Source organism: Cololabis saira, chromosome 20 (genome assembly GCF_033807715.1).
Source record: "Cololabis saira isolate AMF1-May2022 chromosome 20, fColSai1.1, whole genome shotgun sequence".
NCBI lineage: Eukaryota > Metazoa > Chordata > Actinopteri > Beloniformes > Belonidae > Cololabis > Cololabis saira.
The window spans coordinates 4833977-4846384 of NC_084606.1; the positions used below are offsets into that span (position 1 = coordinate 4833977).

General features: G+C 44.8%; 1 protein-coding gene across 1 annotated transcript in view; it reads right to left on the bottom strand.

Moving 5' to 3' along the window:
* LOC133420932 (protein NLRC3-like) overlaps window positions 1–12408 on the bottom strand; it is a 65474-nt gene that overhangs the window by 2839 nt on the left and 50227 nt on the right. Inside the window, exons 15-16 of the mRNA XM_061710812.1 lie at window positions 12174–12344; window positions 36–82 (exon numbers count right to left, since the gene is read on the bottom strand). Of these exons, the coding sequence (XP_061566796.1) occupies window positions 36–82; window positions 12174–12344 (218 nt within the window). The remainder of the gene's footprint in view (window positions 1–35; window positions 83–12173; window positions 12345–12408) is intronic.

Below are 12408 nucleotides of genomic sequence, written 5' to 3' on the forward strand. Positions count from 1 at the left end.
AAGGAGTGAAGATGGTTGAATAAAAACACACTTACACTTCCTCAGACCTGGTGTCAGCCATCGTTGTCCAGCAGGCTCCACCCTGGAAGGAGGAGGAGGAGGGTCAATTCAATTCAATTCAATTCAATTCAATTGAACTTTATTTATATAGCGTCTAATACAACAGATGTTGCCGGGTTTCCCAGATCAGTTAAGTAGTTCTTAACAGCGAAAGACTTCTTTCAAACCTTCTTAAGGAGCCTGTGAAAGAAAATCGCGTTTCCCAGAGTCGCTCTTAGCTTAAGTATCTCTTTCATTAAGAAGGAAATGAAAGATGCTGCTGACCCAGTCTTTACAACCATCTTAGTGAACAAAGACTCACAGATCCAGCCGCGTCAGGCAAATCAATATCACACCAAGCAATGAGATATTAAAACAATGCACCCGCACAAATTTTGATCTATTTTATACTTTAGATTTATATTGTTTTGCATTTATTGGTGACAGCAAAGGGGGAAAAAAAGAAAAATAAGGAATAACAAGTGTGTTCTTGTATATGCTTTATGCATTACACACAAATAAAACGATCATCATGAATATCATTTATTTGATAATTTGGCTGCTATACAGCATGTTCTCGCTGCAAATCAACCACGTCGCCGTGCGTGAAGCAGAACTGTTTTTATGAACGCATTGGTGCGTCAGCACTTCAGTCCCCTGGACGTGCTGTCGGACCGGGCTGTCCAGGCAGCCGGGACACCGATCCTCCTGCCCGAGCCCGAGCCCGAGCACCTACATGTGATGACAGGGAAGCAGCAGCTGAAGAACGGGATCCTTTGATGAATCGTTCATTACAGTCTCAAATATAATCAATGGTGTCGGTTTATATTAAAGAATCTTTTTGCCCAGAAGAAAAAAGAGCGAAGACAACGACCCATAACTATTTTCTTCTCTTGAAAAAACCCACCTGCACCGCGGGGTTTAGGATAAAAAGACGCTACAGCGCGAGTCGGGATGCAGCAGCTCAGAAGAGCAGTGGAATACGTGCGAGGCGGTGCTGATCTCCGCAATTAGAAGCCCTCTATAATTGTAAAAAGAATTTCACTTATCACGGGTTCTTTTTGGAACATAACCCCTGCGAAAAACCAGGGATTGCTGTAATTCCACGTTGCGATTTGCGAAACTCGCCTTCTCTTGGCTCATGACGGCTCATGTTTTTGAACGCACACACACGCCCACCACGTTCCCTCCCGGTCTCTGCGTGTGGGGAAAAAAAGCCTCACTGTAGCCAGAAATAAAGGAGTAATGCACCGTTTGGTAGCGGTAATTGCGTGACTGAATTTAAAAAGTAATGCGTTAGATAGCCTACTCTAACGCATTACTTTTTATTATTTTGCGGTATTAGGGCCCGATTTACTAAAGGTTTGCGTGTGTTAAAACGTGTGCAAACTTGACAGCACCCGCAAACCAAAGTGCCAGCTGATTTACTAACAGCGTGCAAAGACGACTGCGTCTCTGAAATGCGCAAAATTGCACATGCAATTCAGTTAGTACTTTTGCCCTGATGAATAATCAATATGGGGCGTACCTGCCAGAACGCGCTAAATACTGGGAGGGGAAGATGCAAATTGCTCCATTTACCACGCGCAATGAGATTTACCAAGCCTGAAAGTAATTGCGCGTATTGGGATTGCGTCTGTATTTAATACGTTCGAAAGGAAGGTGCAAATCTGCTGCTGCCGTTATTGTGGCAAGGAGGCGACATCCAAAATCAAAGAATACGCAGAGAGAGAGTCTTTATTCTGCTGCATGCTATTTTAAAAATGGTTGCACAAGTTTTATTAAAGGCCACTTTTTCTTTAGTTCTTCGCCTTATATCTTTGCCACCTTCTCTTATTGTGCCCCCCTCCACTCGCCCACAAGCAGGCCAAGCTTTTGTGCCAAAACTTTGTATTTTATTGATTACTTATCTTATTGAACGTGAAATCATCCTTCGTAAATTACATTTAATTAAAACCCGTGCTTATTAATCACAAAACACAGGTTAAACATCATGACCAAATCCGCTCAGTCCCGCTGTGTCAGGATCAGCGCAGAGACTGCAGCTTCGCCTGAATTATGGTTCTGCGTTAAATCGACGGCGGGGCCGACGCGTAGGGTCGCGGTGCGGTGTGCGTCGCCGCGTACCCTACGCCGTCGGTTCTGCGTTGGTGTGACGCGAGTCCGTATTGTGGTCATGTGACGCGGCGATGCACACCGTACGGTGCACGTCGCCGCGTACCCTACTCCGTAGGCTCTGCGTCGATTTAACGCAGAACCATAAGTCAGGCTTAACGTTCCCCTCGCCTCGCCAGCTCGTCCCGTCCTGCACTCTGACTCTCGCTGTCACCTTTCATGCATATTTGTTACTACTTTCAGCCCTGACAAAATTGCCGCATCTCGTCAGTAACATGATGTATTACTTTTGAACTGCCTGTAACGTTAGTTGTCTGCACCGTTTCACCTGCACTTCTCCTGGTCGCGAGGTCGCTTTTTAAAGTACTGTATCGAATATAAGATGAATAAACAAGACATGCTCGGATGCAAAAGAAACAATATTTACCTGTTTGAACAGCCAGGGAAAAACCAGGACGCCGATTTTTAATACAACGAATAGCGGAAACACGGAAAATAATTCAGGAGATTTTGTCTTCTTCTTCTGCTCTGTCGTTGATACAGCGCCCCCACAGCGGCGCAATGCTGTAACTGCAGTTAAAATAACATCCATCCAGTCCAACACCTGCCAGAAAATAACAATTTTCATGACGACGTTTGAATGCCATGCGATCTACCCACAATGCCTTTGCGATCGACCAGTCGATCGCGATCGACGTAATGGGCACCCCTGGTTTAATGCAACACAACATGCTGACGCCGCGCATGTAAAGGAAGAAGAAAGAGGAGGATATGTTTTGTTTAAAGGAGCATGAGGCTCCTTTTAAGAAATGAGACTCTCTAGCGCCACCCTTTGCCACAACGGCCGTCGGGGGTACTGCAGCCAACAGTGAAGCCGGCACTGGAGAACGGGGAGAACGTGCATGCAGCGTCATGTGACGTCACATCTGCAGCCCAGCGCGGGAAAATCGGCCCCAGCACTGCAGCACATTTTGCAGCAACAGCCTGTTCAAGGCAACGGAGAGATACACTAAAGGGCTCATTCTTTTTGATTTGGAACACTTCATCTGACATTATTACTAGAAAACTTAAAACGTTTCCTGCCTCAAGCTCCTTTAAAGCAAAAGAAAAGGCAGAAAATGTCAAAAGTGTGGGTCATTTCCAGCTGGACACCAAGGCAACACTGTTGCATGTTTCACTGTAATTAGTACTGGAGTTGTAAAAAGAAATCAGGGGGGATGGTGGATTTTATCATATGGGGACAGATAATTTGTGCTGATTACAAATAATATAATATATTACAAATAATAGCAGTGACCAAAACAGCTGCAGAAATACTGCAGGAATGACATAGCAGCAGTTAAATGCAGCCTTCTGTAAGCTTTAAATATCCACTGGGCTTACATCAAATACATCAAAACACAACAATAAAAAACACTTTTCTGAACTTATCAATATGACTCTGTCCTTCACAGGATAAGTAACATGGATCACTGCAAAAACTCAAAATCTTAACAAGAATGTTTGTCTTATTTCTTGTTAAAGTGTCTCATTTTAGTAAAAAAAAATCTCATTACACTTAAAACAAGAGTCATAACTGGAAAAAACAACAATTTTCACCTGTTTCAAGTAGATTTTCACTTGAAATAAGTAGAAAATCTGCCAGTGGAACAATATTATTTTGCTAGTAATGAAAAGATAAATCTTGTTCCACTGGCAGATTTTTCTACTTATTTCAAGTGAAAATTTACTTGAAGTTTTACAGGGGGGATGATTTGGACCGTTTTTATTTCAGGGGGGATGATTTGGACCGTTTTTATTTCAGGGGGGGGATGATTTGGACCGTTTTTATTTCAGGGGGGATGATTTGGACCGTTTTTATTTCAGGGGGGGGATGATTTGGACCGTTTTTATTTCAGGGGGGGGGGGGTTTGGACCGTTTTTTCTTCAGGGGGGATGATTTGGACCTTTTTTATTTCAGGGGGGATGATTTGGACCGTTTTTTCTTCAGGGGGGATGATTTGGACCGTTTTTATTTCAGGGGGGGATGATTTGGACCGTTTTTATTTCAGGGGGGATGATTTGGACCGTTTTTATTTCAGGGGGATGATTTGGACCGTTTTTATTTCAGGGGGGGATGATTTGGACCGTTTTTATTTCAGGGGAGATGATTTGGACCGTTTTTATTTCAGGGGGGATGATTTGGACTGTTTTTATTTCAGGGGGGGATGATTCGGACCGTTTTTATTTCGGGGGGGGGGGGGTTTGGACCGTTTTTTCTTCAGGGGGATGATTTGGACCGTTTTTATTTCAGGGGGGGATGATTTGGACCGTTTTTTCTTCAGGGGGGATGATTTGGACCGTTTTTATTTCAGGGGGGGATGATTTGGACCGTTTTTATTTCAGGGGGGATGATTTGGACCGTTTTTATTTCAGGGGGGGATGATTTGGACCGTTTTTTCTTCAGGGGGGATGATTTGGACTGTTTTTATTTCAGGGGGGGTTTGGACCGTTTTTATTTCAGGGGGGATGATTTGGACCGTTTTTATTTCAGGGGGGATGATTTGGACCGTTTTTATTTCAGGGGAGATGATTTGGACTGTTTTTATTTCAGGGGGGATGATTTGGACTGTTTTTATTTCAGGGGGGGATGATTCGGACCGTTTTTATTTCAGGGGGGATGATTTGGACCGTTTTTTCTTCAGGGGGGATGATTTGGACCGTTTTTATTTCAGGGGGGGATGATTTGGACCGTTTTTTCTTCAGGGGGGATGATTTGGACCGTTTTTATTTCAGGGGGGAGGATTTGGACCGTTTTTATTTCAGGGTGGGGGGGTTTGGACCGTTTTTCTTCAGGGGGGATGATTTGGACCGTTTTTATTTTAGGGGGGGATGATTTTGACCGTTTTTATTTCAGGGGGGATGATTTGGACCGTTTTTATTTCAGGGGGGGGGGTTTGGACCGTTTTTTCTTCAGCGGGGATGATTTGGACCGTTTTTATTTCAGGGGGGATGATTTGGACCGTTTTTATTTCAGGGGGGGGATGATTTGGACCGTTTTTATTTCAGGGGGGATGATTTTGACTGTTTTTATTTCAGGGGGGGATGATTTGGACCGTTTTTATTTCGGGGGGGGGGGGGGGGGTGGACCGTTTTTTCTTCAGGGGGGATGATTTGGACCGTTTTTATTTCAGGGGGGGGGGGGTTTGGACCGTTTTTTCTTCAGGGGGGATGATTTGGACCGTTTTTATTTCAGGGGGGATGATTTGGACCGTTTTTATTTCAGGGGGGATGATTTGGACCGTATTTATTGCAGGGGGGAAGATTTGGACCGTTTTTATTGCAGGGGGGGATGATTTTGACCGTTTTTATTTCAGGGGGGATGATTTGGACCGTTTTTATTTCAGGGGGGATGATTTGGACCGTTTTTATTTCAGGGGGGATGATTTGGACCGTTTTTATTTCAGGGGGGATGATTTGGACCGTTTTTATTTCAGGGGGGGGATGATTTGGACCGTTTTTATTTCAGGGGGGGATGATTTGGACCGTTTTTATTTCAGGGGGGGGTTTGGACCGTTTTTTCTTCTGGGGGGATGATTTGGACCGTTTTTATTTCAGGGGGGCTGATTTGGACCGTTTTTTCTTCAGGGGGGGATGATTTGGACCGTTTTTTCTTCAGGGGGGATGATTTGGACCGTTTTTATTTCAGGGGGGGATGATTTGGACCGTTTTTTCTTCAGGGGGGATGATTTGGACCGTTTTTATTTCAGGGGGGGATGATTTGGACCGTTTTTTCTTCAGGGGGGATGATTTGGACCGTTTTTATTTCAGGGGGGATGATTTGGACCGTTTTTATTTCAGGGGGGATGATTTTGACTGTTTTTATTTCAGGGGGGGATGATTTGGACCGTTTTTATTTCGGGGGGGGGGGGGGTTTGGACCGTTTTTTCTTCAGGGGGGATGATTTGGACCGTTTTTATTTCAGGGGGGGATGATTTGGACCGTTTTTTCTTCAGGGGGGATGATTTGGACCGTTTTTATTTCAGGGGGGGATGATTTGGACCGTTTTTATTTCAGGGGGGATGATTTGGACCGTTTTTATTTCAGGGGGGGATGATTTGGACCGTTTTTTCTTCAGGGGGGATGATTTGGACTGTTTTTATTTCAGGGGGGGTTTGGACCGTTTTTATTTCAGGGGGGATGATTTGGACCGTTTTTATTTCAGGGGGGATGATTTGGACCGTTTTTATTTCAGGGGGGGATGATTTGGACCGTTTTTTCTTCAGGGGGGATGATTTGGACTGTTTTTATTTCAGGGGGGGTTTGGACCGTTTTTATTTCAGGGGGGATGATTTGGACCGTTTTTATTTCAGGGGGGATTATTTGGACCGTTTTTATTTCAGGGGAGATGATTTGGACTGTTTTTATTTCAGGGGGGATGATTTGGACTGTTTTTATTTCAGGGGGGGATGATTCGGACCGTTTTTATTTCAGGGGGGGGGGGGGTTTGGACCGTTTTTTCTTCAGGGGGGATGATTTGGACCGTTTTTATTTCAGGGGGGATGATTTGGACCGTTTTTTCTTCAGGGGGGATGATTTGGACCGTTTTTATTTCAGGGGGGGATGATTTGGACCGTTTTTTCTTCAGGGGGGATGATTTGGACCGTTTTTATTTCAGGGGGGGATGATTTGGACCGTTTTTTCTTCAGGGGGGATGATTTGGACCGTTTTTATTTCAGGGGGGATGATTTGGACCGTTTTTATTTCAGGGGGGATGATTTTGACTGTTTTTATTTCAGGGGGGGATGATTTGGACCGTTTTTATTTCGGGGGGGGGGGGGTTTGGACCGTTTTTTCTTCAGGGGGGATGATTTGGACCGTTTTTATTTCAGGGGGGGATGATTTGGACCGTTTTTATTTCAGGGGAGATGATTTGGACCGTTTTTATTTCAGGGGGGATGATTTGGACTGTTTTTATTTCAGGGGGGGATGATTCGGACGGTTTTTATTTCAGGGGGGGGGGGGGGTTTGGACCGTTTTTTCTTCAGGGGGGATGATTTGGACCGTTTTTATTTCAGGGGGGAGGATTTGGACCGTTTTTTCTTCAGGGGGGATGATTTGGACCGTTTTTATTTCAGGGGGGATGATTTGGACCGTTTTTTCTTCAGGGGGGATGATTTGGACCGTTTTTATTACAGGGGGGAGGATTTGGACCGTTTTTATTTCAGGGTGGGGGGGTTTGGACCGTTTTTTCTTCAGGGGGGATGATTTGGACCGTTTTTATTTTAGGGGGGGATGATTTTGACCGTTTTTATTTCAGGGGGGATGATTTGGACCGTTTTTATTTCAGGGGGGGGGGGGGGTTGGACCGTTTTTTCTTCAGGGGGGATGATTTGGACCGTTTTTATTTCAGGGGGGATGATTTGGACCGTTTTTATTTCAGGGGGGGATGATTTGGACCGTTTTTATTTCAGGGGGGATGATTTTGACTGTTTTTATTTCAGGGGGGGATGATTTGGACCGTTTTTATTTCGGGGGGAGGGGTTTGGACCGTTTTTTCTTCAGGGGGGATGATTTGGACCGTTTTTATTTCAGGGGGGGGGGGGGTTTGGACCGTTTTTTCTTCAGGGGGGATGATTTGGACCGTTTTTATTTCAGGGGAGATGATTTGGACCTTTTTTATTTCAGGGGGGATGATTTGGACCGTTTTTATTTCAGGGGAGATGATTTGGACTGTTTTTATTTCAGGGGGGATGATTTGGACTGTTTTTATTTCAGGGGGGGTTTGGACCGTTTTTATTTCAGGGGGGATGATTTGGACCGTTTTTATTTCAGGGGGGATTATTTGGACCGTTTTTATTTCAGGGGAGATGATTTGGACTGTTTTTATTTCAGGGGGGATGATTTGGACTGTTTTTATTTCAGGGGGGGATGATTCGGACCGTTTTTATTTCAGGGGGGGGGGGGGGGGTTTGGACCGTTTTTTCTTCAGGGGGGATGATTTGGACCGTTTTTATTTCAGGGGGGATGATTTGGACCGCTTTTTCTTCAGGGGGGATGATTTGGACCGTTTTTATTTCAGGGGGGGATGATTTGGACCGTTTTTTCTTCAGGGGGGATGATTTGGACCGTTTTTATTTCAGGGGGGGATGATTTGGACCGTTTTTTCTTCAGGGGGGATGATTTGGACCGTTTTTATTTCAGGGGGGATGATTTGGACCGTTTTTATTTCAGGGGGGATGATTTTGACTGTTTTTATTTCAGGGGGGGATGATTTGGACCGTTTTTATTTCGGGGGGGGGGGGGGTTTGGACCGTTTTTTCTTCAGGGGGGATGATTTGGACCGTTTTTATTTCAGGGGGGGATGATTTGGACCGTTTTTATTTCAGGGGAGATGATTTGGACCGTTTTTATTTCAGGGGGGATGATTTGGACTGTTTTTATTTCAGGGGGGGATGATTCGGACGGTTTTTATTTCAGGGGGGGGGGGGGGTTTGGACCGTTTTTTCTTCAGGGGGGATGATTTGGACCGTTTTTATTTCAGGGGGGAGGATTTGGACCGTTTTTTCTTCAGGGGGGATGATTTGGACCGTTTTTATTTCAGGGGGGATGATTTGGACCGTTTTTTCTTCAGGGGGGATGATTTGGACCGTTTTTATTACAGGGGGGAGGATTTGGACCGTTTTTATTTCAGGGTGGGGGGGTTTGGACCGTTTTTTCTTCAGGGGGGATGATTTGGACCGTTTTTATTTTAGGGGGGGATGATTTTGACCGTTTTTATTTCAGGGGGGATGATTTGGACCGTTTTTATTTCAGGGGGGGGGGGGTTGGACCGTTTTTTCTTCAGGGGGGATGATTTGGACCGTTTTTATTTCAGGGGGGATGATTTGGACCGTTTTTATTTCAGGGGGGGATGATTTGGACCGTTTTTATTTCAGGGGGGATGATTTTGACTGTTTTTATTTCAGGGGGGGATGATTTGGACCGTTTTTATTTCGGGGGGAGGGGTTTGGACCGTTTTTTCTTCAGGGGGGATGATTTGGACCGTTTTTATTTCAGGGGGGGGGGGTTTGGACCGTTTTTTCTTCAGGGGGGATGATTTGGACCGTTTTTATTTCAGGGGAGATGATTTGGACCTTTTTTATTTCAGGGGGGATGGTTTGGACTGTTTTTATTTCAGGGGGGGATGATTCGGACCGTTTTTATTTCAGGGGGGGGGGGGGGTTTGGACCGTTTTTTCTTCAGGGGGGATGATTTGGACCTTTTTTATTTCAGGGGGGATGATTTGGACCGTTTTTTCTTCAGGGGGGATGATTTGGACCGTTTTTATTTCAGGGGGGATGATTTGGACCGTTTTTTCTTCAGGGGGGATGATTTGGACCGTTTTTATTTCAGGGGGGAGGATTTGGACCGTTTTTATTTCAGGGTGGGGGGGGTTGGACCGTTTTTTCTTCAGGGGGGATGATTTGGACCGTTTTTATTTTAGGGGGGGGTGATTTTGACCGTTTTTATTTCAGGGGGGATGATTTGGACCGTTTTTATTTCAGGGGGGGGGGGTTGGACCGTTTTTTCTTCAGGGGGGATGATTTGGACCGTTTTTATTTCAGGGGGGATGATTTGGACCGTTTTTATTTCAGGGGGGGATGATTTGGACCGTTTTTATTTCAGGGGGGATGATTTTGACTGTTTTTGTTTCAGGGGGGGATGATTTGGACCGTTTTTATTTCGGGGGGGGGGGGGGGGTTTGGACCGTTTTTTCTTCAGGGGGGATGATTTGGACCGTTTTTATTTCAGGGTGGATGATTTGGACCGTTTTTATTTCAGGGGGGGATGATTTGGACCGTTTTTATTGCAGGGGGGATGATTTGGACCGTTTTTATTTCAGGGGGGATGATTTGGACTGTTTTTATTTCAGGGGGGGTTTGGACCGTTTTTATTTCAGGGGGGATGATTTGGACCGTTTTTATTGCAGGGGGGATGATTTGGACCGTTTTTATTTCAGGGGGGGATGATTTGGACCGTTTTTATTTCAGGGGGGATGCCATCTCCCCTCATCCCCCCTCAACTCCAGTACTGACTGTAAGACAGACCTGATACACAACATTACGTCCTCAATCCTGCAGCTTCTCCACCAACACCCTGTTACTCCCAGAGGGAGGACCGTCACCCAGACACGGTAAAATTAAGTTAACGTAGCGCTAATTAATGAGATTAACGTTACGGTACCTTGCTAACATAACGTTAGCCTTGTGGAGGGCCGGGTTTCTATTAATTATGACGACTGTCGATGCGTCTAACGCATTTAATCTGTAAAAACACAGAGCTGTAGAGAGATGAGGGTGAATAATAAAAACGTAATAAAGCTAACTGGGTAGTTTTCAGTTTTATCTCTGTAGTCATTGATGGATAAAACATCAAGTAGCGCTGGTGGCTAATGTGCTCCAATACAGCAGGGCTCATCATTTTTTTTTTAACACTGCCAAAACTCAAAATCTTATCAAGACTTTAACTTGAAACTTAACTAGAACTTAAAATTTTCTTGACACAAATGAAAGTTCAATTGAAACACGTGGGAATAACCTTTTAAGTGATGTGTGTTATCAGGTGTAATGGCATTTCTTAGGTTAGAAATAAGAACAATTCTTGGTAAGATCCATACTTTTTTGATGGAAGGCAGTGAATTTGGTCAACTGGTGTAAGTTCAGGGTTTTTAAATGCACAGCCATGAACCTACTGGATTATATAATTTAGTTTTAGTAATGTCAATTAACATCTAACATCCTATTAGGGCCCGAGCACTTACAGTGTGAAGGCCCTATTGTATCTGTAGGAAATGTTCTGTTTTTTTTTTCCTTCCTCCGACGAAATGAGGGCCTTCCCCCTAAAAGCGCCTCCAAAGTCACCAAATTTTGCACCAGGCCAGGCCTGGCGAAAAATGTGATATTTAATGGTTTGCATTAATGGGCATGGCCTAATAGCTCAACAGCGCCCCCTAAAAAACTTTGTGCCTCAAGCCCCACAATACAGTTCGATGTATATGCACGAAAATCGGTACACACCTGTATCATGTTGCAATTTAAAGAAAAGTCTCTTGGCGCCATGGCCCAAACCGAACAGTGAGTCGGCTATTTTGAATTAATTGTGTAATTTTGGCGCAATCTATGCCATTCCTTCGGCCATTAATGCGGCACGAACCGTAACGTGCACCCAGGTGTGTTATACATCAAAATGTGCGTCTCCATCCTGCGACGACGCCCCTTACTTTTCTCAGTGAAAACCATTACCGTGGCGACGATAGACACCAAAACGCACACCCCCCCTTCGTCTGATTGGTCCATATTTGATAGTTCTTACTTTCTGCCATAACTTTTGAATGGTTTGACATAAAGACTCGTGGGTGGTGTCATCGGACTCGGTTTTGAGTCCTTGAACATAATTGGTGCAAATTAGCCCCGCCTTTTTTTCTGATTGGTCAATATTTGATTGTCCCTATTTTCTGCCATAACATTTGAATGGTTTAATATGGACAGTCGTGGGTGGTGTCATCTGCTAAATGTCTAGACCTGAAGAATCTACATGTCAAGTCATACAAGCTTCCACTGCAGCCTGAACGTGCACAAGGGCGAGGGCCCGTTTATCGCTGCTTGCAGCTTTAATGTATATTTATAATTGCTCTTTAACTAAACAAAAATATATTTTTATCCAATTACTCAATTAATCGATGGAATTTTCAGTAGAATACTCGATTACTAAAATATTCAATAGCTGCAGCCCTAGTGTCCTACCTGAGAGTGTCCTACCTGAGAGTGTCCTACCTGAGAGTGTCCAGCTTGAGTGTGTCCTACCTGAGAGTGTCCTACCTGAGCGTGTCCTACCTGAGAGTTTCCTACTTGAGATTCTCCTACCTGAATGTGTCCTACCTGAGAGAGTCCTATCTGAGTGTGTCCTACCTGAGAGTGTCCTACCTGAGAGTGTCCTACCAGAGAGTGTCCTACCTGAGAGTGTCCTACCAGAGAGTGCCCTACCAGAGAGTGTCCTACCTGAGAGTGTCCAGTCTCCAGTGGGGATCCTCCAGTCTAGACAGAAGCTTCCCTCCTGACTCCCCTGGATGGTTGTAGCTCAGGTCCAGCTCTCTCAGGTGGGAGGGGTTGGAGGTCTGAGCTGAGACCAGAGAAGAACTTCCTTCCTCTGAGATCAGACAGCCTGACAGCCTGCAGACACACAACACAGGTCTGCTGCATGTTCTCTGCTCAAGTGTCCTGCTGCAGACACGTT